The sequence below is a fragment of the Perissodus microlepis genome, chromosome 3 (genome assembly GCF_051167445.1).
Source record: "Perissodus microlepis isolate ML-2025 ecotype Zambia chromosome 3, ASM5116744v1, whole genome shotgun sequence".
Classification (NCBI taxonomy): Eukaryota; Metazoa; Chordata; class Actinopteri; order Cichliformes; family Cichlidae; genus Perissodus; species Perissodus microlepis.
In genome coordinates, this window is record NC_140463.1 from 19541056 (window position 1) to 19566904 (window position 25849).

The 25849-nt window shown below is 41.0% G+C and overlaps 1 protein-coding gene and 1 pseudogene across 1 annotated transcript; one reads left to right on the forward strand and one right to left on the reverse strand.

Annotated features, from left to right (window-relative positions):
- Positions 1 to 24709, forward strand: part of LOC146390390 (polymeric immunoglobulin receptor-like) — a 78377-nt pseudogene extending 53668 nt beyond the window's left edge.
- On the reverse strand, positions 17283 to 20618 carry LOC146390393 (tripartite motif-containing protein 16-like). The gene has a single exon (XM_084923451.1). The coding sequence runs from the start codon at positions 20248 to 20250 to the stop codon at positions 18577 to 18579; it is 1674 nt and encodes a 557-aa protein (XP_084779577.1). The 5' UTR covers positions 20251 to 20618; the 3' UTR covers positions 17283 to 18576.
- Positions 24710 to 25849: the final 1140 nt, after the last annotated feature.

The window sequence follows — 25849 nt, forward strand, 5'->3', positions numbered from 1 at the left end:
CAGAAATAAAAAGAAACTCTGATCCTTCTTTAAAAGTTTTTTTCTGTTATTACGGTCGAGTTGATCACACAAAATCTTCTTGAGCAGGGACGTGGCTAAATACTGGTATGTGAGAACCAGTCAATATTAACTCTTTACTGACCCAGTATTATACAGACTGCCTTATTTGGTTATTTTGGCTGTAAAAGGGTCAGAAATCATACTATAAGTGAATGTTTTTGCCCCTTTTGTCAGAATAAACTCCACTTTCAATATCTGTCATTTTACATTATTGTATTGTTATTACAATGGAACAACAGCTTAAAGTGGAAATAAACGGACTCTGTTTTTTTCAGATATTTAGTTAAGTAGAAACTGATATTCAGCAGGAACAAAATGTAACACGACATCAACGTTAAATATGAATAATAAATACGTACAAAAACGTTTTTTAGCCTGGGCCACTCAGGTTTTTAAATCTCCAGGCCTTTTTGGGGGGCATTGCCACTTCTCCACACCTGCGTCTCTGCTCCGTGCGTCATCAATTCTTACTTGTGATTGGACCATTGTTACTCGTGCTTTCTAATGATGCACCGTAACGTTTCGTAAAGCACATCTTCTCCTCTTCCAGTAACCATCTGAAATGTCTCTCTTGCCCAACTGGTCGAGGAGCCACAGTGGTGCAAATCACCCATGGTAACACCTAAGAGGAATAGACTTTTCTTTTTTCAGACATCAGTAGCTTGTGAACAGTTTGTGCTACCATAATACACCAAATATCTCCGTAAAGTGCAGCTTTTCTTCTTTTCAAAACCGTTCATATTATATCTCTAACATACACAATGACGGAGTTACAGTCATTTAAAGAGCTCATATAAAATGGGCCCACCAGTGGACCGCACTGATATGAATGGCAGCATTTTAGAGGATTCATTGTAAACATGGTTGAACAGGATGGTGACACTACATTGATGTGACGGACTACAAATCTATTCTCCACTCATGACTCTGTGCTGAGTCTGCATAATAAAGGAGGGTTTGTATGAATTAGAAACTTTAATATAAAACATCTCTGTTACCAGTTGCTTCGTGTACAGGTTGATGGAGTGGAGGGGGATTTTCCAGCATCTGTGCTGAATAAAATCCTTTAAGTGCTGGAGGATTTGTTGGACTGCCTCTGTGTGATTAACAGAGTGAAATAATGTTTCATCTTATCTGCTTTGTCACAAATAGTTCTTTAACATCTTTAATGACTGAGCCTCAGGTTTGATACCTGAAGGCTCCAATATTCTTAGACACTACAATGGGTCAACTGACTATTTAAGTTGCTTTGGACGGTAACATTGTCTGGTTATCCAGTTGGAATGAGGTTTGCATATGTGAAAAGGGTTCATTACATTTACATATTGCATTGATATTAATTACAAGGCTCTGCATGTATGACTGGCAGCTGAGTCCCCCTAAAAGTTTAAACCTACAACTGTTAGGATGCCTGGGTCATTGACCCAGGGTTTTGAGTTTATATATTATTTATCATTTCTATTCTTTGGTCTCTTTGTTAGAGTTGTGTCTTATGGTTTGTCTCTGTGTAATCCTTAGTTGCTGTCTCCCCTGTCTGCTATTTCCCCGTGTCCAGTCAGTGTCTGTCCTGGTCCCACGTCTCTGTTCCCTCTGTTGCAGTGCCTGCGTGTGAGTCTGTGTCTTTAGTTCAGTCTTCAGTGTTATGTTTCCTGTTTTATTTTGAAGGTCCATGTCTGATGTTAATGTATCTGGTTTCGCTTCCCCTTGTCTCGTTAGGCCTGATTTGCCCCAGTTGTGTTTCCCTCCCTCTGTGTATTTAAGCCCTGTGTTTCTCTGTGTCTGTGTCGTGATCTACCCTCATTTATGCTGTGTGTGCCGTCTGCCTGCTCATGTAAGTTTATTTGGATTTTTGTTACGTTTTGCCATCCAGCAATAAAAGTTGAGTTTTGAAGTACACTTTTGCCTGCTGTGAGTCTGCACTTTGGGTCCTATTCCTGCCTGCACACAGCGACACCTGACAACAACCCCTGCTGTCCATTATTAAAGCCGCCATTTATTTAACAATCATTCAACTTCTTCACTTGACTGATTCCCATAAATGTCCACATGGAGGCGATAAAGACAAACACAATAAATAAACTGCACAACAGTCCACTGATATTTGACGTCCTGGCAGCTCATGAACCGATTGTCTCATTTCCACCTTAAATCCATCTCAGCTGGAAGAAAGAAGAAAGAGGCTGAAGGTGGAAACACAAATGAAGAAAAAACTAAAATGTTTGTTTAAAAAGATGCAGAGCAAACAGGAAACATTTGAATTTATTCATAGCTGCACATTATTAAAAACATGAGTGAATGTTGGAGTTTAGACTGGACTCAATCAGAAACACAAAAGTAGAAATAAACACAAACCAAAAATCTATCAGGTTACTGGAACCAGTCAGAGGTCTTTGGGTCATTTCATAAAGATCCCGATGGTGCAGAAACACACACAGCTGTAAACCTGCAGCCAGGTGAAGATTTCATTATAGAAAAAGTGCAATAAAACAACACCAGTGTTAACAACTCACTGATTTCATTTCAGGCTGATTCACATTTACAGGATAGCAATTATTATCAGACAGAAAATATCAGTGCGCTGCAAGACACAGGATTAAAATCAGTAAATGCAGCAGAGTTTCAGATTAACAATAACAAGATTAATCTATAGTGTGTAAGAATTAAAGCTGTAAATGAATCCTGAAGGTCTGAACTCACAGCTGCAGTCTGACAGTTTTTATGAGATCAGACAATAAAGAAGCAGATCACTGTGGATCAAAGCAGAACTCAAAAACTGGCAGACAGCAGAAATATTACTGCAATATAAGTAATAATAAACCAATAGCTTTATAAATGGAAACAAATCAGAAAAAAAAAAACTTCTACCACAACTTCACTTATAGTTTCAAGGTGCATGGAGAAGAAGAGGGTCTGAAGACTCTCTATTCTTTCTCTAATTGCTCTTCATTTTTTTCTGCACATCCACACAACTGAGTGGATTTGGGATGGCTATATTTCATTTGCTATTGTGATTGTGTTTTTTTGCCTCTACTCAAACACGTGTTCTATTTAAAGTGAAATCGACCATCTGCAGCAGAGCTGCTGTCAGTCCACAGTAGAGGCCGATCCTTCCTCCTCTCTCTGTGTTTGATGTCTCAGGTTTTCTCTCCCTGCTGCAGAGACACAAACACATCTTAACCAAGTATTTAAAATCACTAATAACCACTAAAATTATTTTCACACACATTTCCAAGCAGATTATTATTCATCTGAAAAGAAAGTCATGTAGAACTGAAGGAGTTTAAAATTTTACTTAATTACCTGATCCAGTTACCAGTGTCACTAAGATAAATCTGCCAAAGCCATGACATTGATTCACCTCACACAGGTACAGACAAGAGTCATCAGTCCTGATTCTGGACAGACTCTGAGCCTCAGTTCCTTCGTGAACACAATACAGGACTGGGAGTTCAAGTATTATATGAGTTCCTTCTACTGCAGTGTCAGGTTGTGGTTCTCTTGATAGTTTCAAAATTCTTTGCGCTACTTCCTGAAAAGGGGCGTGTCTTCCTGTGTTTGTCAAGGCGGCCCGGTAACGTTTCTGCTCAGCTGGACCGTTACATTCTGCACCGTTAACTGGAGGTAAAGTTGTACACCGTAAACCTTCATGCTAATCGCCTGCACTCATATCGTTTTACTGTTTCTTAGTTTTTTCTCTATTTTTCTTTTCTCTCTTGCTGTGATTTTGTTTATAGTTACAGTGACATGTGACGTAAAATATTCTAAAACATGAGTTTGTTTCCCTTGTTGTCATAAAATTAGCATTCTCTGGGTTTGTTCAAAACTACCCTTTCAGCTTGTTCGTGGCCAAAGGTGTCCACCAACAGATTGGGTCTGTAATTTTTATTATTTTTATGTTTTTTGTCATTTTTTCTGCATGAAGCTTTTAACTAACTTCAGTTCTTTTCATAAATATAAAATAGTTATTACTTTTTACATTTTTAACCCTTTAAACACCAGTTTGTTTGTCCACTGCACCAGTTGGAAGACAAAACTCAAATCACACAATGTTATCTGCAGTGCTACTGGAATTTCTTGTATTAATAATAGTAGAGTCTGGGACATGTGATTGATTCACATCAACATTGATTATAAAGCATTGTTATTTTTGCACAGGGAGAGCAAAAACAGAAAAACTCCCTCTCAGCTTGTTCGTGGCCAAAAATGGCCACCCCTTCTGTCATGGTCCTGGGTCATTGACTCAGCGTTTTGTGTTTCCTTTTGGTTTCATCTTGTGTTTGGTGTTTATTCTGATTTTGTATTAGTTCTTTGGGTTTGGTTGTCATGTTTATCGTCCCTACCTGTGTCTTCCCTCTGTGCTCTGTTCGTGTGCCCGAGTTTTGTGTTGTAAAACAGTCGGTGTGTTTCCTGTTTTACTTTGTAGGTCTGCTTCTCGTTATGTCCATTAGTTTCAGCTGTGTCCACCCCTGCGTGTCATCTCCTCGTTACCTGGTGTGTATTTATAGTGTGTGTTTGCCTCTGCTCGTCTGCATTTCTCTGTGTAACTCTGTGTACTTCAGTGTGTTCTTTGTCCCATGTTCAGGTCTGTTCTTTAGTTTCCTCCAGTTTAGGTCTCAGTTATCTCCCCACCCTTCTTTCCTGTTTTTGTCACGTCGGTAAACAAACATCACTCTCATCACCAGTCAACTGCCTGCATTTTGGGTCCTTTTCCTTCAACACCACACGGCTCACCCCGGCAGTCGTGACACCTTCTTTACGTTTACAAAATGAAAAAATTTTTTTTTATTAAAAACAAATTCCACATTCATTGACTTAATTTTTTAAATTAGCATCAGTGCAGTTTATCAAGACCAACATTTTAACCCTTTAAATACCAGTTAGATCACATAATCCTAAGAACTCATAAATGGAAAAAAATCATAAAACCCCAATTTTTTTCCAAATAAAACATGCCATCTGATTTATTTCCTAACCATGATGGAAGTTAGATGTGTAGCAATAATTAACAGTATCAATGACTTTTATGCATCTTTGGTTGTTTTTGTGCAGTGACAGAAAAACAAAAAAACTCCCCTTTTGGCCACCCCCTGTTTATGTTTACAAAATGCTATAAAATTCATATATATTAAGAAATATTTCCACTTTTTTGACTTGATTTTTTAAATTAGCATCAGTGCTGTTTATCAAGACCAAAATTTCATTCAAATTCAGAATTTTAACCCTTTAAATACCAGTTCAATAACATAATTTTAATGATTTACATAGGGACAAAAGCATAAAATCCCTATTTTTTTCTAAATAATACATGCAAACTGATTTATTTTCTAACCATGATGGAGGTTAGATGCATAGCAATAATTAACAGTATCAATGAGTTTTGTGCATTGTGTTTTTTTGTGCAGTGACAGAAAAACAAAAAAACTCCCTCTCAGCTTGTTTGTGGTCAAAAATGGCCACCCCCAGTTTAGATTCACAAAATGCTATAAAATTCATATATATTAAAACATTTTTCTACTTTCATTGACTTATTTTTTTCAAATTAGCACCGCTCCTAGTCATGAAAACCAAAATATAATTCAAATTCAGAAATTATACGCTTTGAATACCAGTCAGATTACGTATTATTACTATATTTTCGGGGGGAATAGCAAAAAAATTCAGCATATGAATGATGAAACCTAATATATTTTTAATCATCATTGTAGGTTAGTATCATTTTTTGGGGGGGATGAATGGCCAAAAAAAAAAATCACAAATGGTGTTTTAGTGGCCAGAAAAGCCATTTAATGACCAAATAACCACTGAAATGATCAACATTTATATTCCAGTGTGTGTGAGCTTCTGTGTGCATCCTCATTAGCAGCAGGATGTGCTAACCACATTAGAGTGGTTTTTGTAGGCACACTTTCTACACCTGGTGCAAGAGGCTGCTGTTCCAATCCTGGAGGTGCGCCTTTTTCAACTTCTTCTCATTTTGTTGGTGGGGTGTGGGTCACACTCTGGTTCAGACTACTGTATCTTGAGATCAATGGCAGAAGTGCCTGAGAATCAGGGACAAGGGTGTTCTGCAGTTGTTGAGGTCACCAGCATGTGTCCTAGCTCTCCCAGGATCACTCTTCATTTGTAGGTTGTAGAGGACTCCCCCACTTCAGTGGAGTTGTTTCCGGCGGGACAAAGACATCGTATCCCAAGATATCCAGGAGATTGGAGAAAAGAGGCAGCAGTTAGTTTTCCTTCTACAACTCGAGGTGCCAACATCCTCTCTAAATTATCCAAGCTGTATTTGTGCCTATTGTGGTCCAGGATTGCTCAAAAGAAGCACATTCCTCCGTTGCTTTGGCATGTGGGATATCGCCGTGGTAGTTTTGGTGAAGACAGACAGACAACAAAGTCTTTCTCTGTTGCAACTGGAGGAGCTGGGGAGGAAGCTCTGGGTTGTTTCCTCTGTGCCAGTTTTCATCTGAGGAGTTCCTCTGCCAAGGTGCCCGAAGGAAAGACGTCCTTGGAGCTCCTCCGTCAGTTGGAGTCTGAACCCCATGCCTTTTTTTACTTCCTGAGAACTTCCAGTGTTGTCATCCAACATGCTATGTATTGCTTTATTCTGGTGTAGGCTCACATCTCCACTTCATCTATAATCCTCCAATCCTCACACCTTTACCTCCCGTGCAGGTTTGTAAGGGTGCACAGCAGCTAAAAGATCTCCTTTGTTATAAAAAAGTCAAAAGTAGATCTCAGGCTGCTAATGCAGGGAACTGCATACAGGGTGAGCCCTGGTTTGATACCAGTGGGTACTGGATTGTAGAGAAGTCTCTCTTCAGTAGTGGGACCCACATGGTTTTCCTTTCATGAGGGATCCACTCAGTCACCGGCTCCTCGGTCTCAGAAAATGCTCCTATGTTGTTTTCCATCAGCTGCTCGGCCTCCACCTCCATGCCCCCCAACCCAATCCTCCCCCAAAGAAGAGGATTCAGGCACTGGCTAGTACTCAACATCAGTGGTGATGCAGTCAGCCTCTTTGGAGATTGGCCCCTCATCTTCTGGAGAGGAAGTTTCTTCATCTTGGGCAGATGTCTTTTCTTCAAGGGCAGAGGACTGCTTGCTGTCCTTGCTCTCTGACCAGATCATACAGACAGTGCTTGAAGCAGTGATGACCTTCTTGCCATATAGCCAGAATAAATGTTCTGGAAGCTGTTAGGCTTACTTACAGCAGTAGCAACGTCTGCACCTGCATAAACTCCAGGACACGTTTACAAACTTGTCGTTTGTTTCTTTGTTTGTTTCTTTGAATTCTGCAAAATGTCCTGTGATTGGTGTTTTTTTTTTTTTAAGAGTTAATATTTTGGGTATGATATCTTTTTATGAAAAATACAAGAGTAAAAGTGCTTTTAACATGTGCTTCAAAGCTAAGTTTGACTGGGAACCTCAAAGCTCAATAGCATCCACAGAAATTCACTGCAGCCTATGTAATGTTTGATGCGTCATTATTTATTCCAGTCTATCTTGCAAATACATGTTTGTGCTGCAATGTCATGCACAAACACAAACTATTAGATCCTTAAGATCAAACCTATGTCAAAATTGTTTCATTATTTTGGTCCATTGGAGTGTGGTCAGCCATCAAAGGCCGCTACTAGAAACTAGAAATGTTACATGAAATTGCTTGTTTGGCCAAAAATGGGTAAATGATGTAATTTTGTAAAAAAATATTAAAAACTACAATTTTCATGTGTTGAGTTTAAAATGAAAGCATTTTACCTAAATTGCATGATTTAGTAGTGTCAATAACAAGGAATCAAAAAAGTGGTTATAATGGGTTTCAATTGGCCAAAAATGGCCACGATAGAGTCAAGAGGAACAATTTGGTGTATAGTGAATATTATTGATATTATTAAGGAGCTGATGTTGAAAATTAAAAAATCAGAACAAATATAAACCTTTGGGAAATTTCATTCCATTTGTATTAACAGAATGAAAATGGTTGAAAAAAGAAAAGTCCCAGGATAGAGCCCAGAGGGTTAATGCGTCAGCGTACCAAGACATTTTGGACAATTTCATGCTCCCAACTTTGTGGGAACAGTTTTCGGATGGACCCTTCCTCTTCCAACACGACTGCGCACCAGTGCACAAAGCAAGCTCCATAAAGATGTGGATGAGGGAGTTTGGTGTGGAAGAACTTGACTGACCAGCAGAGTCTGACCTCAACTTGGTAGAACGCCTTTGAGATGAATTAGAGTGGAGAGTGCAAGCCAGGCCTTTTTACCCAACATCAGAATGGTCAAAAATTCCCATAAACACACAACTGAACCTTGTGGAAAGCCTTCCCAGAATAGTTGGCTGCTGTAGCTGCAAAGGATGGGCTCAATGTGTGTGAAGACAGACGAGAGAATACTTTTGGCAATATAATGTAGCGTAATGACACGTGTGCAGTGAAACAAAGAGCCTCTGTGTTGTCGTCCAACATCCAGCTTCTCTGTGTGAGTGTGCTACATGCAGAGCATCCTCACAAGAGCTGGAAGAGTACATAGGCTATTTACAGCACAGTGAGACATGCTTTTCACGTACTCCAAACTGCATGAGGATCTTCCAGAATATCTACTAAGACTGATTCAATCTCAGCCATACAAGACACTTAGAGAATTACATTCTCTGCTGTTTTGTTGTGCATAAAAAAACATAGTAATGCCATACCATCTGTGCATTTTAACGTATGTTTAGAAACGCTTGTTTAGTGTCACGGCTGGGGCAGCAGTCGTGTGGTGTAGTGAGAGAAGGATCCAAAATGCAGGTACTGGCTGGGGTGCGAGTGAGTGTTTATTTGTAATGAAAGTAAAGTACAAAACAGGAAATAAGGAACAGGGAGCAACTAAAGCCTGAACTGGGAAAACTAATAAACAAACCTGAAAACATGAGGACATGCAGGGAAAGGAGAGCAGAGAGCCGCAAGGAATACCAAAATACACAGATGGAGCGACAACGAACAGAGGCAAACACACACTGTAAATACAAACCAGGTAATGAGGAAGTGACATGCAGGGGTGGACATAACGAGACACAGACCTACAAAGTAAAACAGGAACCTCACAGACTGTTTTACAAACACAAAACCCGGGGACACAAACAGAGCACAGAGACACAGGTGGGGACAATAAGACACGAGAACTAAACCCAAAGAATTAATACAAAATCAGAATAAACTAGAAAATAATAACAATAAACTCAAAACGCTCACCGACCCAGCACCATGACATTTAGGGCATCAGCTTAGAAACCACCTAAATAATGTGAATGAATTAAAGGTTAAACTCTATTATTAATTGAATTCATAGCTGTAATCTGTGGCTGAAGGGAGATGTTATTTCTTACTGATGGTTCATAGTATATGTGAGTATATATGATTACACAAAGTGGATGATTTATTTATGATTACTTGTCTAGTGTATACAGGTATATATGTCATAATAAAATCCACAACAAGTTAGTGATCATAAAATTATTGATGTTGTGATTCAAATGTCTGATTTTAGTGAACACACTGGACTTGATCTCCCAAACAGAACAAGCGACATGTTTCACATTAAAGTTAGAAGAAGGAAAATCTACAGTCTGACTTCAGTCACTCATCACGACATCTGATCCTGTTCATGATCCTGATTATTACACTGACTGACCAAATATACAAGAACTACAACCACTGCAATGGAAGCAAGAAAAACGTGCACTTTGATTTACCCTAAAATATTTTACTTTTTAAAGTTTTAAGGTTAAAGTTGGGGCTACAGAAATGTTTGTTAGACCAGTGACCCCCTCTGTTCTCTGTCCAACCAGGATCTAACACAAAAAGTCATATCTGATGTGTCATGTGTTTTAAATGTATTTTTTTGTTTAAAATGGTAAATACACTGTAGTCAGCAGGATTACTAAAGGGCTTATAAACAAAATAAAGAAATGACCTGATTTGCAAGTATCTTTATGACTCTGCGTTATTCTACATGCATAATAACAAATCTGGACATAAATGTCTGAACTAGACCCAACATGAAAATATGAGAGCTTATGATATTGGCATGTTAGCAACTGGGAACTACTTTAACACAATGCCCAATGTTTCTTTTTTTTTCTTACTTCAGAAATCACTTCCAACATAATAATTTATTTCTCATGCAGTTGTACTTCCTAGTACAGCTGCACTCCTCTCTAATGGCCGCGTTTCCTCTTATGTGTCTGAATGTAGCTGTGTGCTTTAGTCCTGCAGGATCTCTTCACTCAGTTGCTCCTGGATTACTGTGTGGCTCTGATTAGGAACGTGTCCACGGAGCTGTACGTGACATGAACTGTTCTCACCTCAGGGTTGGGTTCTGTGGTGATGGTGAGCTCCAAAACTGTCCAAAGACGGCAGAAGATAAGCCAGAGCAGTGTCATGGCAGCTCATGTAACAACTGTTAATCTAGTTAATTGTGTTTCAACGTAAATTCACTACTATTCCTGAGTCGCTGAGCACGATTCTTCATCTGCTTTCTCTCATGTGCACTGACTGATGCACATGTGCGCAGTATTAACTTTTAAAAGATGAAGGTGGAAACATTTAGGGGCAGGATGGTTTGATGCTGGTAGGTTTTTAAGACCTTTTCAGTCAGGTGAACTTTATTTCTGATAATAATTCTCAGCTTGCAGCAGCATCAAAACTAGGTAGACTCTCCATGAAAGCTTACAACACACTTGTCTGAACTCACAGTCAGAGGTGGGCGGATGCTGTCGCTTCATCACAGAGTGAACCAGTGCTTGCTGTTAGACACCAGGCTGGTGCTGCAGACATCAAATTAAAATGTGTTCCTTACAAATTTATGAGTGTCAGTAAAAAGAAAACAAACCAAAAAATGTGAACAAACTGCTTTTGTTGTGAGTTTCATGCTCTGCTATCACACTGGGCTGAGTAACCACTGATATTTTGAGCTGCGTTGACCTTGTGCTTCACCTGATTTGTGGTGATGGTGGGAGGAGTGTACACCAAGGATGACCGCACCCTGAAGATTGCCTTGAATAATGGAGATGTAGTTTATAATAGTAATAGAAGATACTGTGTATAAAGAACAGAAACCCTTTATTCTCAAACACGCACAAGGACAGAGTCATCGAAATGTTTCACAGATCATCAGAGTCAGTTTCACAGCTGAGTCCTCAAAAATTTCTGACTCCAAAGATCAGAAAAAGCAAACTATAAATCACAGCAGTTATTTTAGACGCTCTGGACACAAATGAGTGTAGAAGCGGAAACCCTGACCCTTAATGGACGTGACCTCTTGTGTATGAGTGCATTTTCTAAAATCAGTGATGGTGTCTGTTTAAATGAAGACAGGACTCATCACAGCATCTAACAGCATCATCAAGGACTGGGCTGCTCTCATCATCCTGGAGCTGACTAACAATAACAGAGTCATCAGCACACTTTACAGCACTCCTGTTTTCACACCTGCTGTCATACATATTTGTGTGTCATCACTGAAAGAAAACTGAAGGAAAAATGTTAAAGTTTATCACAAACAGCAGCTGGAAATTGTTGGGAATAAATAATTTGCAGTGCCTCAATAATGCTGCTTTTTTATTAATAAGTGTTAAAAGTTATACAGTGTAGTATTAAGTGGACACAGCCCTGAAAAATAAATGCATGAGACCTTGTGTCCTTGGAGAGTAGAAAGCTGCAGACTCTCGCTCACACTTACCTGGGAAAATGTAGATAAGAGGGGACCATCTCTAGTGGAAAGTTACTGAGACACTGTTGTTTAGACTAGAATGAGAGAGCGTCTGTAATAACACTGTTAGGGGCACACCACCATTTTGAGATCCGCAGCAGCGAGTCGTGCAGGACGCATCTCCCTTCTAGAAGTAATAAAGTGTTAAATGGTCAACTGAGCAGTGTTTTGTCTTCCATCGGATGCCTCTGAGGAATCAAAAGAACTCAGTGAAGTGTTCATATTTACAAAATCTACAACTTAACATCACAAAGACAAAGGAACTGATCGTGGACTTTAGGAAGCTCCTCCTCCTACCCCATCACCATCAGAGGGGCTGACGTGGAGACCTGGGGGTACACTTGGACTGTAAACTGGATGGACCAAGAACAGCAGTGCTGTCTTTAAAAAAGGGCAGAGTCGGCTTTTCCTACTGAGGCGGCTCAGGTCCTTTAACGTTGGTAGGAAAATGCTGACCATGTTCTATGACGCTGTGGTGGAGAGTGTTGTGTTCTTTGCAGCTGTGTGCTGGGGCAGTAGGGTGAAGACAGCCGATGCCAACAGGCTGAACAAACTGATTAACAAGGCTGGGTCTGTCCTGGGTGTCAGACTGGAGAACCTGGAGGGGGTGTTTTAGAGGAGAATGCTAAAAAAGCTTCTTTGTATCACGGACAACCCCTCCCACCCCATGCACGCCTCCATGCTGGACCATCGGCGCACCCGCAGCAAAAGACTCATCGCCCCGAAATGCAGAACTGACCGTCACAGGAAATCCTTTGTACCGGTGGCAATAAATCTCTTCCTCACTCTGGAGGTGATTTTCCTGAGGATTAATAACAAAGTTATTCTGTTTCCATTCAGATGCAATATCACCCAACAGTTTTTCATCCAATGTTTGTTTCATCTCCCCATCATATGGTGCTACTATAATTTACTATAAACAGTAACATTAGGAAAAGTAGAAAACTGCACATTGTAACTATGAGCATCCACAGTTAAAATCTCAGGACTTTGGTTTTTAAACTCAGTGTGATGAGCAGAGCTGCAGCAGCTGCTGTCAGTGTGAGTGCAGCATAGAGGCTGATCCTTCAACGACTCTCTGTCTGTGGGTTCACTGTTGGTTTGATGTTTTGCTCATCAGCAGCTGCTGGAAGGACAGAAAATGTTCTTTTATCCTGAAAGTTCATAAAATGTTTCACCAAAGTTTATTATCCTAAAGTTCAACTAAAATATGACACTCAGTTTAAAAGTTCTACTCAATCAACTTACCAGTAACACTGAGTTTACAATCCTGAAAGCTGCAGCCATCATTTGTCTGCACTTCACTTCTGTACAGACCCGAGTCATCAGTCCTGAGTCTGGACAGTTGAAGTCTGATTCGTCCTTCTCTGAGGGCGTCTTTGTCACTCTGGACTCGTCCTGAAAACGTTTCATCCTGAGACTCTGACACCTCAACACCTTCATGAACCTGATACAGGACTGAGAGTTTATCACTGATGAAGAGTTCACAGAGGATGTTGAGAGTTTTGGTGGATCTGTCAGGTTTGGTGGTGAACGTCCACTCCAGTGTGATGTTGTGGTTCTCCTCTGCCTGATAGCAGGTCTGTGTCACATTGACTACAAATGATCCTGTTGAGGAGACAGAGAGGGAAAGAGAGGAGCAGACACACTGAGAACTGGAACAAATCTGTTGTTGAGCTTTATTTGGAGTTCATAAAGTGAAGCTGTAAACTAACCAGAGACACATGAGGTGAGGATGATGAGCAGCAGGATCCTGCAGATCATCTTCTCCCTGTGACGATAAAATGTGATTTGAGGAAGAACCTTTTCACACACATTTATATGTTTTAAATAAAAGTATAAAAAAATTAACAGAGCTGAATCTTGTCTCACATGAACTTTTTCATCTTCTAAAACATTTTGGCGGCTACCCCTCAGCCTCTCAGCAGCTGCACTTCTGGTAAATGTGAAAATCACAGGTGATCTCAGAAAAGTTGACTCTGAACTTGAGGTCAAGATCACAGGGATTCAAACTCATCTCAGAGCTGACAACCTGTCTCTGAATGTGGACAAAACAAAAGAGATGATTGTTGACTTCAGGAGAGCACGGAGAGATCACTGCCCACTTAACATCAATAGATCCTCTGTGGAGGTTGTCAAGAGCACCAAATTCCTTGGTCACTACCTGGTGGAGAACCTCTCCTGGTTCCTCAACACCAGCTCCATAACCAAAAAAGCCCAGCAGCGTGTCTACTTCCTGCAGAAGCAGAGGAAGGCCCATCTGCCATCATCCATTCTTACCACCTTCTACAGAGGGACTGTCAAGAGCATCCTGAGCAGCTGCATCACTGCCTGGTGTGGTAACTGCACCATATCGAATTGCAATACCCTACAATGGATAGTGAGAGCAGCTGAGAAGATCATTGGAGCCTCTCATCCCACCACCAAGGACACTTTCAGCACCCGCTCCATCTGCAACGCCACCAGCACTATGGAGGACCTCACACACACTTTTCACCCTGCTGCCTTCTGGAAAGAGGTACCGGAGCATTCGGGCCCTCACTGCCAGACTATGGAACAGTTTCTTCCCCCAAGCTGTCAGACTCCTGAACACTCAGTGACTGGACTGACACACACACACACACACACACCTTCATACACGTCACTGCTAAGCACTCGTCTACAAAACTCAGCACTTTGCACATTTCCATTGCACTGTCTTGTGTCTGTGTCGCCCTGTTCTGTCTAGTGTTGCACTGTCTTGTCTTGTTTTCTTTGCAATTTTTTGCACATTGCACTTTACGTAGTGCCGTGTTTTTCTATTATATGTCATATGTAGCACCAGGGCCTCGGAGGAAAGCTGTCATTTCACTCTGTACTGTACGACTGCACATGGTAATGACAATAACAGACACTTGACACTTGACAGAGTCTACCCAGCCACAGTTTCAGTGCAGCTCACCAGCACATGAAGAGTTAATGTTCGTCTATGATCCAAATCATGATCATTATTCTGTGCACACTTTCAGCTACAAGATGTAAAATTGTCTGTTGACATCAGAGTGAAGTGTGTTGTTTTGTTACTCCTGTAACATGTTTAGATGTTTTCAGGCTGAGTTTATCTGTACCTGTCCTTGCATTTCTCAGTCTCTGGCAGCTGTCTCTACGAACCATGAGCTCCTCTCTACGAACGTGGAAGAACATGTGAAGTTTTTTCTGTTGATTTTACTGGGTGCATTTCACTCACTGACCTGCAAGATAAAAACCAAATATCAGTGTAATAGATTTTCATTTCATCAGAGCTCATAGATAAGTTGAGCATTAGCCAACAGGGGGCGTTTGTCACCAGAAAATAAATGAGGCAAAATTAAACAGGTCATGTGATCGGTGTTCTTTAAAAGTTCCTTTCAGACTCACTGGTTTATTTGAAAGTTGCATGTTAGTGCAGGATAAACAGGTTAGTTTGCTGCACTGTGATGGATTTAAGTACAGAACAGTGTGTGACTGCTGCACAGTGGCTGTGGTTTCATGCTCAGTTTGGTTACATCAAGTGTAGCAGAGATGAATTTGCAGTTAAGCTCACGATGCTTAGATTCACTGAATTCCACCTTCATACCAGCTGAATAGTGTCTAATATAAAGGCAGCATAAACAATTTACTGTCAGTGTAGAGGATGGAAATCAGCCTGTTCAACTCATAAAACATCTGCTGACATCTGGTTGAATTCACTTGTGTAAATCCACAAAGAGCAGCAGGTCAGCTGATCACAGCCTGTACATTCAGAAAATCTACTGAAGCTCTCAATAGAAATTATGTGAGTCATGATTCTTTTCCAACACTGAGCCATTACAACTGATTTTAGGGTTCCTCCACCTGCTGAATCCACTTTAACCCCTGACTCCTCATTTTCCTGTTTAGAGACAAAGTTGCCCTCTACAATGTAGGCAACAGAAAATAGAGCCACTTTTTATTTTCCTTCTTTTTCTCTGCTCATGAGGCAGAGCTCAGCTACTTTTTACTTTCTTACTCTGGCGGATGAACGGGCTCACCAGAGCCGCCAGCGGAGACGAGAAGGTGCCGGAGCAGTTCTCCTGAACCCCCAGCAGAGTCGAATGCAGAGCCAGCAGGTGCAGAAAAGGTGAAGCTAACTGTAGCTGCACAGGGCACGTACAGTGCTAACAGTCTGTCTGAGCTTTGTCAGAAAGATGCAGTCCTCAGCTGACTGGATGAGCTCACCAGAGCTTTCAGCAGAGGATGACAGCAAGTGAACAGGGCTGGGCTAGAGAGGGACCTGGAAACAGAGCTAAAGCCTGAACAAGTAATAGAGCTAGAAACTGAACTAGAGACTGAACTGGTGATAAAACAGGAAACTGAGCTGATAAATGAGCTAATGGCTGAAACAAAAGTTGTGATGGTTGTTGAACTTGCGACTAATCAGGTAACTGACTCTTAGCTGCTCTCCTCTGGGGAACAGGGATGGGTACTGGGCCTAGCCGAACACCAGCCATCCCCACCCGAGGAACAGATACGGGCGCAGGGACGAGCTGGGTTCTTCCTGTCTTTACCCTGGAAGCCCGTTTAGACGCAGGAGCTAGCTGGACCTCTGCTGCTCCCACCCAGGGAACTGAAACGGGTGCAGGAGTCGGCAGGGTCACAGTTGCCTTCACCTGGAGAACCGGAACAGGCATTGGCAATAACTGGGTGTCCGCCATCCTCACCCAAGGAGCAGGTACGGGTACAGGGATGAATACAGCCTCAGTTAGCCTGGCAACTGAAGCAGGGACCAGCTGGACCTCAGCCACCCCCACCCGAGGAACCGGTAAGGGTGCAATGGAAAGCTGGGCCCGAGCTGCCCTGGGAACAGGAACTGGAAGTGGAGAGCGGAGCTCAGGAGCAGTAACAGTCACTGGGCAAAGTAGGTTAATGGTGCCAAAGACAGTTTCAACTTGACACCGAGGTGTCACTCTGAATAATGTCTTTAGAGTTCAAACACACAGTAGCGGAGTTATCTGATTCAGGAGATACAGAGTCCACAGAAGACGAAACAGTGCTACTGTTGATCTATTTTTTATTTATTTATTTATTTATTTGATGGATCCGCCTTCCCCTTGTGTTGACCATTCTCACCTGCTGGTAAGCCTCAGTCCTGAACTCCTCTTCCCTGTATGGCTGAATGTGAAGTTGCTTTTCCTGTCTGGATAATAAATCTTGGAAGCACATCTCCTCCCTCTTTTTAGTATAAAGAACCTGTGCACCTGACTGTGTTAAACATATAAATGTGCATTAAAGCCACTAAAGTGTCTTATAGTCCCTGTTAACACATGCCTGCTGACACATGATACACAGTAATGTGTGTTTGAATACAACCTGAAACCTGTTAATGTTCTGATCTAACAGCAGATTTCTCCACATGCAGGACAGAGAAATTCCTGCCTCTGTCACACAAAAAGTGGAAAATATATTTGTTTGACATTTTAATCACAATAGCAAAGAAATAAACTGTTGGTAGATCCACTTTTTACAATGAATCATCCATCAGTAAAAATCTAACTCAAATCAAATACAACAAATTCAGCATTCATATAAAAAAATCCAACCCTGCAGGGATCAAACATCTGATCAAACACCAGGGTTGGACACAGACTTTCTAATCTGACATCACAAAGTTATTCTGAAGCTGTAAATCTAATTAAAAACTCCCCAAAACTACTATGAGAAAACCCTTAAAAGGTTCAGTGATAGAAGAAAAATCCTTTACATATAAAATCAACAGAGGTTCCTGATAAATAGACTAATAAACAGAGAATAGCTGAACAGTTTCTGTGACACAGACGTAAAAATGCATAAATGCTCCATGATTTTCATTTCTATCCATCATCTTGAACACTGACTATAAATGTGTTCACTTCATTATTGTGTGATTTGGTTTCTTCACGTGTCTCCTTCAGTGCAAATAAAGGACTGTTAGAGTGTGTGCTGTGTGTTTTTCTGAAGCATGACAATCCTTTCCAACAAGTATTTCCAGCTGTTTGTCTCCACTCTGCACTTTAGTCTTTCTTCCTGTCATGTCTGTGTTTGTCCACCAGGTGTCTCCCTCAGCTCATTTTCTCCAAATCAGAAGCATCAGATTTGTGGAGACGCTCTGCCTGCCAGACACAGCTCAGGGCAAAGAAACATGTCTATACTCCACAATATACAGGCCTGTATCATTTAGTGTCTGTATTTAAATGTATAAATGATCAAGTGTGATCAAACTTAAATCTGAAAAATGATATTAAATGTCAAACATTAAGTATTAAATTTTTGTTACATTTTAAAAGTTTAAACCTCAAAGACATTAAGTTTACAGTCATATATGATCAAGAAAATCAACAATCTTCACATTTCAGAAACTTGAACCAGCTTTAAATGTGACTAAAATAATGATAAAACAATCAATTCTCTAATCATTGACTAACTGATGAATCACTGCAGCTCCAATATATTGTTGCATTTGACAACCCACTACAGCAACTACAGAATAAAACCACTAACCAGACTGATGACAGATTTCAAACATGCTGAATATGAAGAGTAGTATCATTTAAACTCACATGATTATCAGCCATAAGAACAAATTCAGATTTATATTGATGTAAGGTATATAAATGTAAGTACAGTTTGAATCAGTGCAATATTATTTTCACACATCAATGGACCACTGAACTTCTCAGCTTCTAAAATGTAAAGCCTCATTTAGAAACTACACAAGTACATATAATGGTCAGGGATCAACATGAACCTGTCTTCTCTATTTGACTTTAATCAACTCTGCAGTGGCTCCATCTCCATAAAGCCAAAGTCCAGCATAGAGCGGCTGAGTGAATGTGGTCTGGACTCTGTGGAGGAGAGTCATGGTTTCAGAGACGCTGTAGAAAGACAGAATACCTGCTCTGTGATCCAGGTACACTCCTACTCTGGAGGACCGAGGACCTGAGAGGACAGTTTGAACATCGTTGTGTCGAAATTTATAACTGTTAGTGTCACAACGTAATGCCCAAGATTTGTTATTGTTTCCAAATAAACATTCATTGCCACTCCCTGCTCTGCTGATATTCTTGTATGCGACTGCTACACGAACTCCTTCCCCTCTCCACTCCACCTCCCAGTAACAACGTCCAGTCAGACTCTCTCTACTCAGGACCTGATAATAGTCAGTGAATCTGTCTGGATGATCAGAATAAGACTGTTGTTGTTTCATTAATGTTACTTTTCTGTTCCCCTCAGATAATAACAGATGTGTGTTTGCTGTGTTTGGATCCAGTGTGATTTCATGTGAATATTTTAAGAATCCAGCTCTGGTCTTTGGCTCTGGTGGTGACAGTAAAACATCCACTTCAGTGACTGTCAGTGAGATGTTTGTCCATTCCTCTCTCAGAATGTCCTGTAGTTTATCTCTGGTCTCTGACACAGCTGCTGCCACATCCTCAAAGTAGCTCAGAGGACGAATATTGATGCTGGATGAGTGTGTAGACTCACTGAGTGCTGACAGTGAGGGGTAGTTGTGTAGAAACTGGTTGTGATCCTCTGTGTGTGAGAGCTGCTCCAGCTCGCCGTCTTTCCTCTTCAGCTCAGCGATCTCCTGCTCCAGCTTCTCCTGAAGCTCTTTGACTCGACTCACTTCAGTTTCCTGCTGAGATCTGACCTGCTGCTTCACATCAGAGCTTCTTTTCTGGATGAGACGGATCAGCTCAGTGAACATCTTCTCACTGTCCTCCACTGCTTTATCAGCAGAGCCATTGATGGCCTCCACCTCCTGTTGAAGCAGCTTCACATCTTTCTCTCGCTCCTGGATTCTCTGCTGGATGTTTAGTCGTCTCACCTCGAGCTCCTTCTGCTTCTCAGTCCTTTCTGCTGCAGCTGGGACTGTTTCATGGCCTTTATGTTCATCCATTGTGCAGAGATAACAGATACTCTGCTGATCAGTACGACAGAAAATCTTTATCACCTCATTATGACGAGAGCAGATGTTCTCCTGGAGCTTCTTGGAGGGGGCCACCAGCTTGTGTTTCTTTAATGGAGCCACATCATAGTGAGGTTGGAGGTGTTTCTCACAGTAAGAGGCTGGACAAGATAAACAGGACTTGATGGCTTTCAGCTTCCTCCCAGTGCAGACATCACAGGCCACATCTTCAGGTCCAGCATAGCAGTGATCAGCTGGAGCAGCTTGGAGTCCAGTCTTCTTCAGCTGCTCCACTAAAGCTGCTAACATGGTGTTTTTCTCCAGGACAGGCCTCGGTGTGAAAGTCTTCCTGCACTGAGGGCAGCTGTGGATTCCCTTCCTGTCCTCTTCATCCCAGAAACTTTTAATACAGTTCCTGCAGTAGCTGTGTCCACAGGCTGTAGTCACCGGATCCTTCAGTAGATCCAAACAGATGGAACAAGAGAAGGTTTCTCGGTCCAGCTGAACTCCTTTCTGCGCCATTTCTCCTCTCAGTGTCAGTGACTGTGTGAGTTTCTCTTCCTTATAACTGAAACTAGTCTGAGCTCTGATCTCAACAACATGTTTCTGCAGTGAATGGAGCCTGTCAGCTCTTACACGTCACCACATGTTGGTTACACCCATCTTCAAAGTGCAGATCTGAAGGGGAGGGAACGAGGAAACACGTGGACAGAGAGGAGGTGCTGTGTTTAAGAGCAGGAAGAAGAGGGAGGGTTATCAGGCTGTGCTTCACTCCAGGAAGAGGAGCAGTTTGAGAGCGATACTGTGTGTTTAACCCTTTTTATTTACTGCTCACATCAACTTTTAAGCTTGTTAACACTTTCTTCTATATAAATAAACTTCAGTTTAGAAATGTCAGAGTTCTCACTGAAGTTAACAAACAGTCCTTCAGTTTCAGTCAATGCAGGAGGATAATGATCCTAAACATACAGATAAGGCAGCCACTGACATGATGCTTATGTTGCATTTAAGTTTATGTTCATTTCAATTGTTTCTCTCCCTCAAACACCATCAGAGGTGAGAGGGTGCAGCAGGTGTAGTAGTTGGTATATGAGGCAGTAAACAAATTAAAGGTTTTTCAAACACATTCAGCTCCACAAAAATGTGATAAATGTTTGACAGGAATAAAAAGAAACTCTGATCCTTCTTTAAAAGTTTTTTTCTGTTATTACGGTCGAGTTGATCACACAAAATCGTCTTGAGCAGGGACGTGGCTAAATACAGGTATGTGAGAACCAGTCAATATTAAGGTCTCCAGTGACCGACTGCAGCTTTGTACATGTGACCTGGAGATACTGGATATTAGAACTTGGTGGTCTGTAACAGCAGCTCACTAGTACAGGTTTCACAGGAGGAAGCTGGACCTGTAACCACAGAACTTCCAGTTGGATCAACAGTCACAGCAAGAATCAGCATCTGCACATTTATCATCAAGAGCAGCAGGGGGCGCTGTTACACACAGAGGCAGGTTCTCTCCCAAATGTGTCCAGAACAAGAGCTGAGCAGCTTTTTCTGTGAGTCAAAGTATTTCTAACAAACTACAGCAGATCACAGAGCCTGTGTCAGCTCAGCTGTCAGAATCAAACAGTGAAGCTGACCTGTGTAAGTCAGCAGGTCAGACAGTATGTTAATGAGGGCAAATCTACAAAGCAGTAATGAACTTTTCACAAACCACATTTAATACAAATCTATGATACGTCCATAAGTCTGCACCGTCTGAAACCTCCTCACATTTCAGCCCTCATTTCTCATCATATTGTAATCTACAGTTATTTATGGTTCAGTGAGTTTTGCTTGGAGTTTCCAGCTTCTGAGAGCATTATTTACATCACTGAAGTATTTATGATTCCCCTGGTATAAAAAAGCTTCACAGTAAAATCTCATCTTTGTAACATTCACACTGAAACATGTTTACTATACTGCATGATAAAGACAGCTGAACACGACGTCCCCAGAAACATGTTTTATTATCAGAAACAGACAAAAAGAATCAGCTTTCCTGACCTACAGTTTGATGGTTCAAAAGCACGAAGGACAAAAAATGTAAAGAATTGAAATGTAAGAAATCTGTCCTCTCCTCATCCTTCCCACCACCCTCAGGGTGACATTCATTTTCTTTGCTCTCTTCACCTTCATCATCCTCTGCATCGTCTTCTTGCTCACTGTCTGCTGCACACACACACACACACACACACACACACACACACACACACACACACACACACACACACACACACACACACCTCTACATCAATGAAGGAAACAACACAGATATGAGCCTCTTAACCTGCTCACAGCCTCATACTGTTTTTAACATCAGAGGTCAAACCAGGTCACCAAGGATCGCCATAACAACTGTAACTAATACCAGAATAGGTCAAAGGTCAGAGTTGTTCAAGTAGTTAAATATATGAAATACTCAACAGTGTGTCAGAGAGAAGGGAGCAGCTATCAGTCTGAGTCATACACTGAGCAGTTTGGCAGCATTCATGGTTTTATTGACACAGTTATGATCAGTTTGAAGTGTTGCAGCATGTTCACTCCTGCTCTGCATGTTGTGCAGTTACTGATGTGTTAAACTGTGTGTGTGCAGGCTGTGGCTCTGTTTCACTTCCACAGTTCAACTACAGAGGGCGCTAAAAGGGTCCAGGTCATGTTAGTCTAAGTGCCTGAAAAGAAGTTCAGTTTCCTTCTTTTTAAGATATCCAGGCTGAACTTCACGACAACAATTCAAGTGTCTACCAATGAGAGTTCAGGATACTGTGATTGATCTACGACGGGGTGGTAAATACATCAGAGGGTGACCTTAACTGTTTTTATGTCTAGTTAACAGAAAGAGTAGGAGTATAAGCCATGTTTGCTCAGCAGCAGCTTTATATTAAAGGTTGTAGCTTTAGTATTTTAGCTTTTATATAAACCCCTGTTTCACCCCCTGCTATGTGCCTATTGTGAAGAGGGAAGCTGTGACCACTAGAAGTATAGTAGTAGGTGGTCGGAGGAGGCTTTAGTGGAACTACAGGGTTGTTTTGAGGTGACAGACTGGGAGACACTCTGTGAGCCTCACGGTGACGACACCAGTGGGCTTACTGAGTGTGTCACTCACTACATAACCTTCTGCACCAGCTCCATTGTCCCAGCACGGACATTATTTGTTACCCAAATAACAAGCCGTGGGTGACTAAGGACATCAAAGCTCTCCTCAATAACAAGAAGAGGGCGTTCAGAGCGGGCGATAGAGAGGAGGCTAGAATGGTTCAGGTGTTACTGAAGGCCAAGATCAGCATGAGAGAGTTGTGGCATGAAGACAACCACTGGATTCAAGCCATCCAACAACAGAGCAGCTGGAGGCAGTGAGGACAGAGAGAGATACTTGAATGTGTTTTCAACAGATTCGACACTGCAGTGAATGCTCACCCCCCTGCTGACTTACCTGTAGCCAGCCTGCAATCCACAACCATGCCACTCTCTCAGGTCAGAGTTTCAAATGGTGAGTTTTTAGTAAAGGTGAGTGAAATTGAAAATGTGGAGACCCCCCAGGTCTAATTTAGTAATGTGGACCACTTTTAGATCAACCTGTTCAATCAATAAATACAAGCACGTTTTACCTGTTATTCCACTTAAGTGTCCATGTTATATGGCATGTGACAACTGTACTAAGATAACGTTTTAGCACCTCAGTGTAAAGCCTACAATAATATTCAATGATTTATTGATTCAAATTTAGACTCTGCTAAAACTGAGTTTTACACCACCTCCAACTATCAAAGTCTAAAGCAAAATCTTGCTTTTGTTCACATTTTCTTTTCTCTATAACTGATTTTGAGCATCAGTATCATGGTTTATATCATGATTTAAATAGATAAAATCTACTAATTTAATTCCTATGATGGAGAGAAACAGAAGAAATGTTTGACCTAAAAAGTTGATGATCTTCCAAGAGTGTCATCATGCTAAAAAGAAGTTAGTCACCTTTTTTATATACAGGCTCATCTTCTAGCTGTGAGTCCTGAGAAATGCCTCAAAAAATAAGACAAGTGAAACAAAAAAAACCAAAAAACATTTGCAGTCACACTGGTGAACTTCAAGGGTCTATAACTCTGTTCTTCAAGTTTATAGTATGAAGGTTACATTTTGCATGGCTTCATTAAATATGGTGCAACAACAAGTTTTGATTCTCAGAGGATCAGGTAAGAATGTGTTTTTCAGATTTTTCTGATTTATTATGAAATGATAACTGTGCTCATTTGATCCATGAAATATAATCATAATATAACAGTGTAAAAAATGACCCAACACACTTGTATGTTGTATGTTTTATGCTTGTGGGGTGTTTATTGAAGTGCCACACATGTGGCTTTGCGTTTCGGCACATAAGTCATAAGCACACAAACTCTCTCTCTCAGGTCTCCGCCTTCACTATATATATATAGGGAGAAACCTCAATGGTTAAATGACCACCACCTGTCCCTCCAGCCTCCTTGGCACTGCCCCCTTGAGCTCCCTGCCCCACTCCTCCCCTGCAGCTGAGCCAGGGACCACACCTCCCCCACAAACTGGTTCAGTTCAGACTAATTAATGTTCTTCTATTCCACAGATCTGGATAAAAATGTTGGTTTTTATCGCACACAAACTGAGGGAGAAAAGATCACATTGGCATGTTCCAACAACACATATGGACACAGGAAGTTCTTTTGTAAGAATGACTGTAAGAATGAAGGAGATCCTCATTGACACAACTAATAACAAATCTGAGAGTGGCAGATACAGCATTGAACACAGACCAGGATCTGTGTACGGACTGTATGCAACCATCACACAGTCGTCCAAGTCAGACACAGGAAAGTACATCTGTGGTTATGGAAACCCTCTGACTCCAGATTCATGTGTGAATGAATATGTTCTTGTCATTGATGGCAAGTTTCTTTTCAAAATAGTAAAATAAACTTTTAACTTTTGGTGACTTTGAGGTGAGATTGTTGTTGCTGCCAGAGATCAGCTGATTGGTTGAGACATCATTATACCTTTCTAACATCAAATAAAGGACAAATTGTTGAAGTCTGGATGTCCGATCTCAGAGTATTAATTTCCTGTTGTGCTGATAAATTTATTGCTCTGTTCATTCACAAATATAAACCATATTTCTTATGAAGCTTTAAAAAACATACAGATATTTAAATATAGTAAGTTTCACAGTCATAATGTGCAGTGATAATTTTTAATCAGTGCACATATTATATACAAAACATCATTTTTTATATTATTAAAAGTTTTTTAACTATTTGAAATCTAAGGTTATGTGTGTTTAAGACGTGTGAGCGCCACTTTGAATCGTTTTTTTAAACTTGTGATGGTGGAGCTAAAATTGAAGGCAAAACATCATCATCATCATCATCATCTTTCACTAAAGCTGAGTGTTTCTACTCATGCAGGTGAAAACATATGTAGTGCGCTTTATGTGAGATTTCCCAGTCTAATGTGTAAAAGAGTATCAGCTTATCCATCAGCTGATCTGATGAGACTGACACTGAACGTGACTTTGTGGTTTATCTGAAAAAGTAATAATGATGTAAAGAACAGGAAAGCAGGCAGCTGAGTGATTACAGATCTTCCCTATTGAACTTACACATAAGCTTCATGTTAATGCTGCATTTAGTGCTTCATACATGTTTGTATTTACCTGTATGATAATATGATTAGTTTTACTGGATTTGTCTGTATCGCTATTGATTTAGTATTTATATTTTTTGTGTTTGTTGTTCACAGATTCAAACCCTCCTCCTTCCACTGAGCAGACAGCAGCAACACAGAGTGAAAGTGTCACTGCAGGAGTCTCTACACATGGTCCTGACTCCTCCTGGCTTCTGGTTGTGCGTGCGTCCTTGGATGGTGTTTTGCTGATGGCTGTTTTCCTCATGCTCTGCTACATTAGTAAGACAAGGAGGAACTTTGGACTGAACACCAGAGAAAATGACACAAACATGGAGGTGAGTTTGTGTCACTTGTTTTCTGTCTGTTGTTGCAGGTTTTAGTGAGTGTTGTTGATTCATGCTGTCAGTGAGACTTTCTCAGTGAAATTTTATTG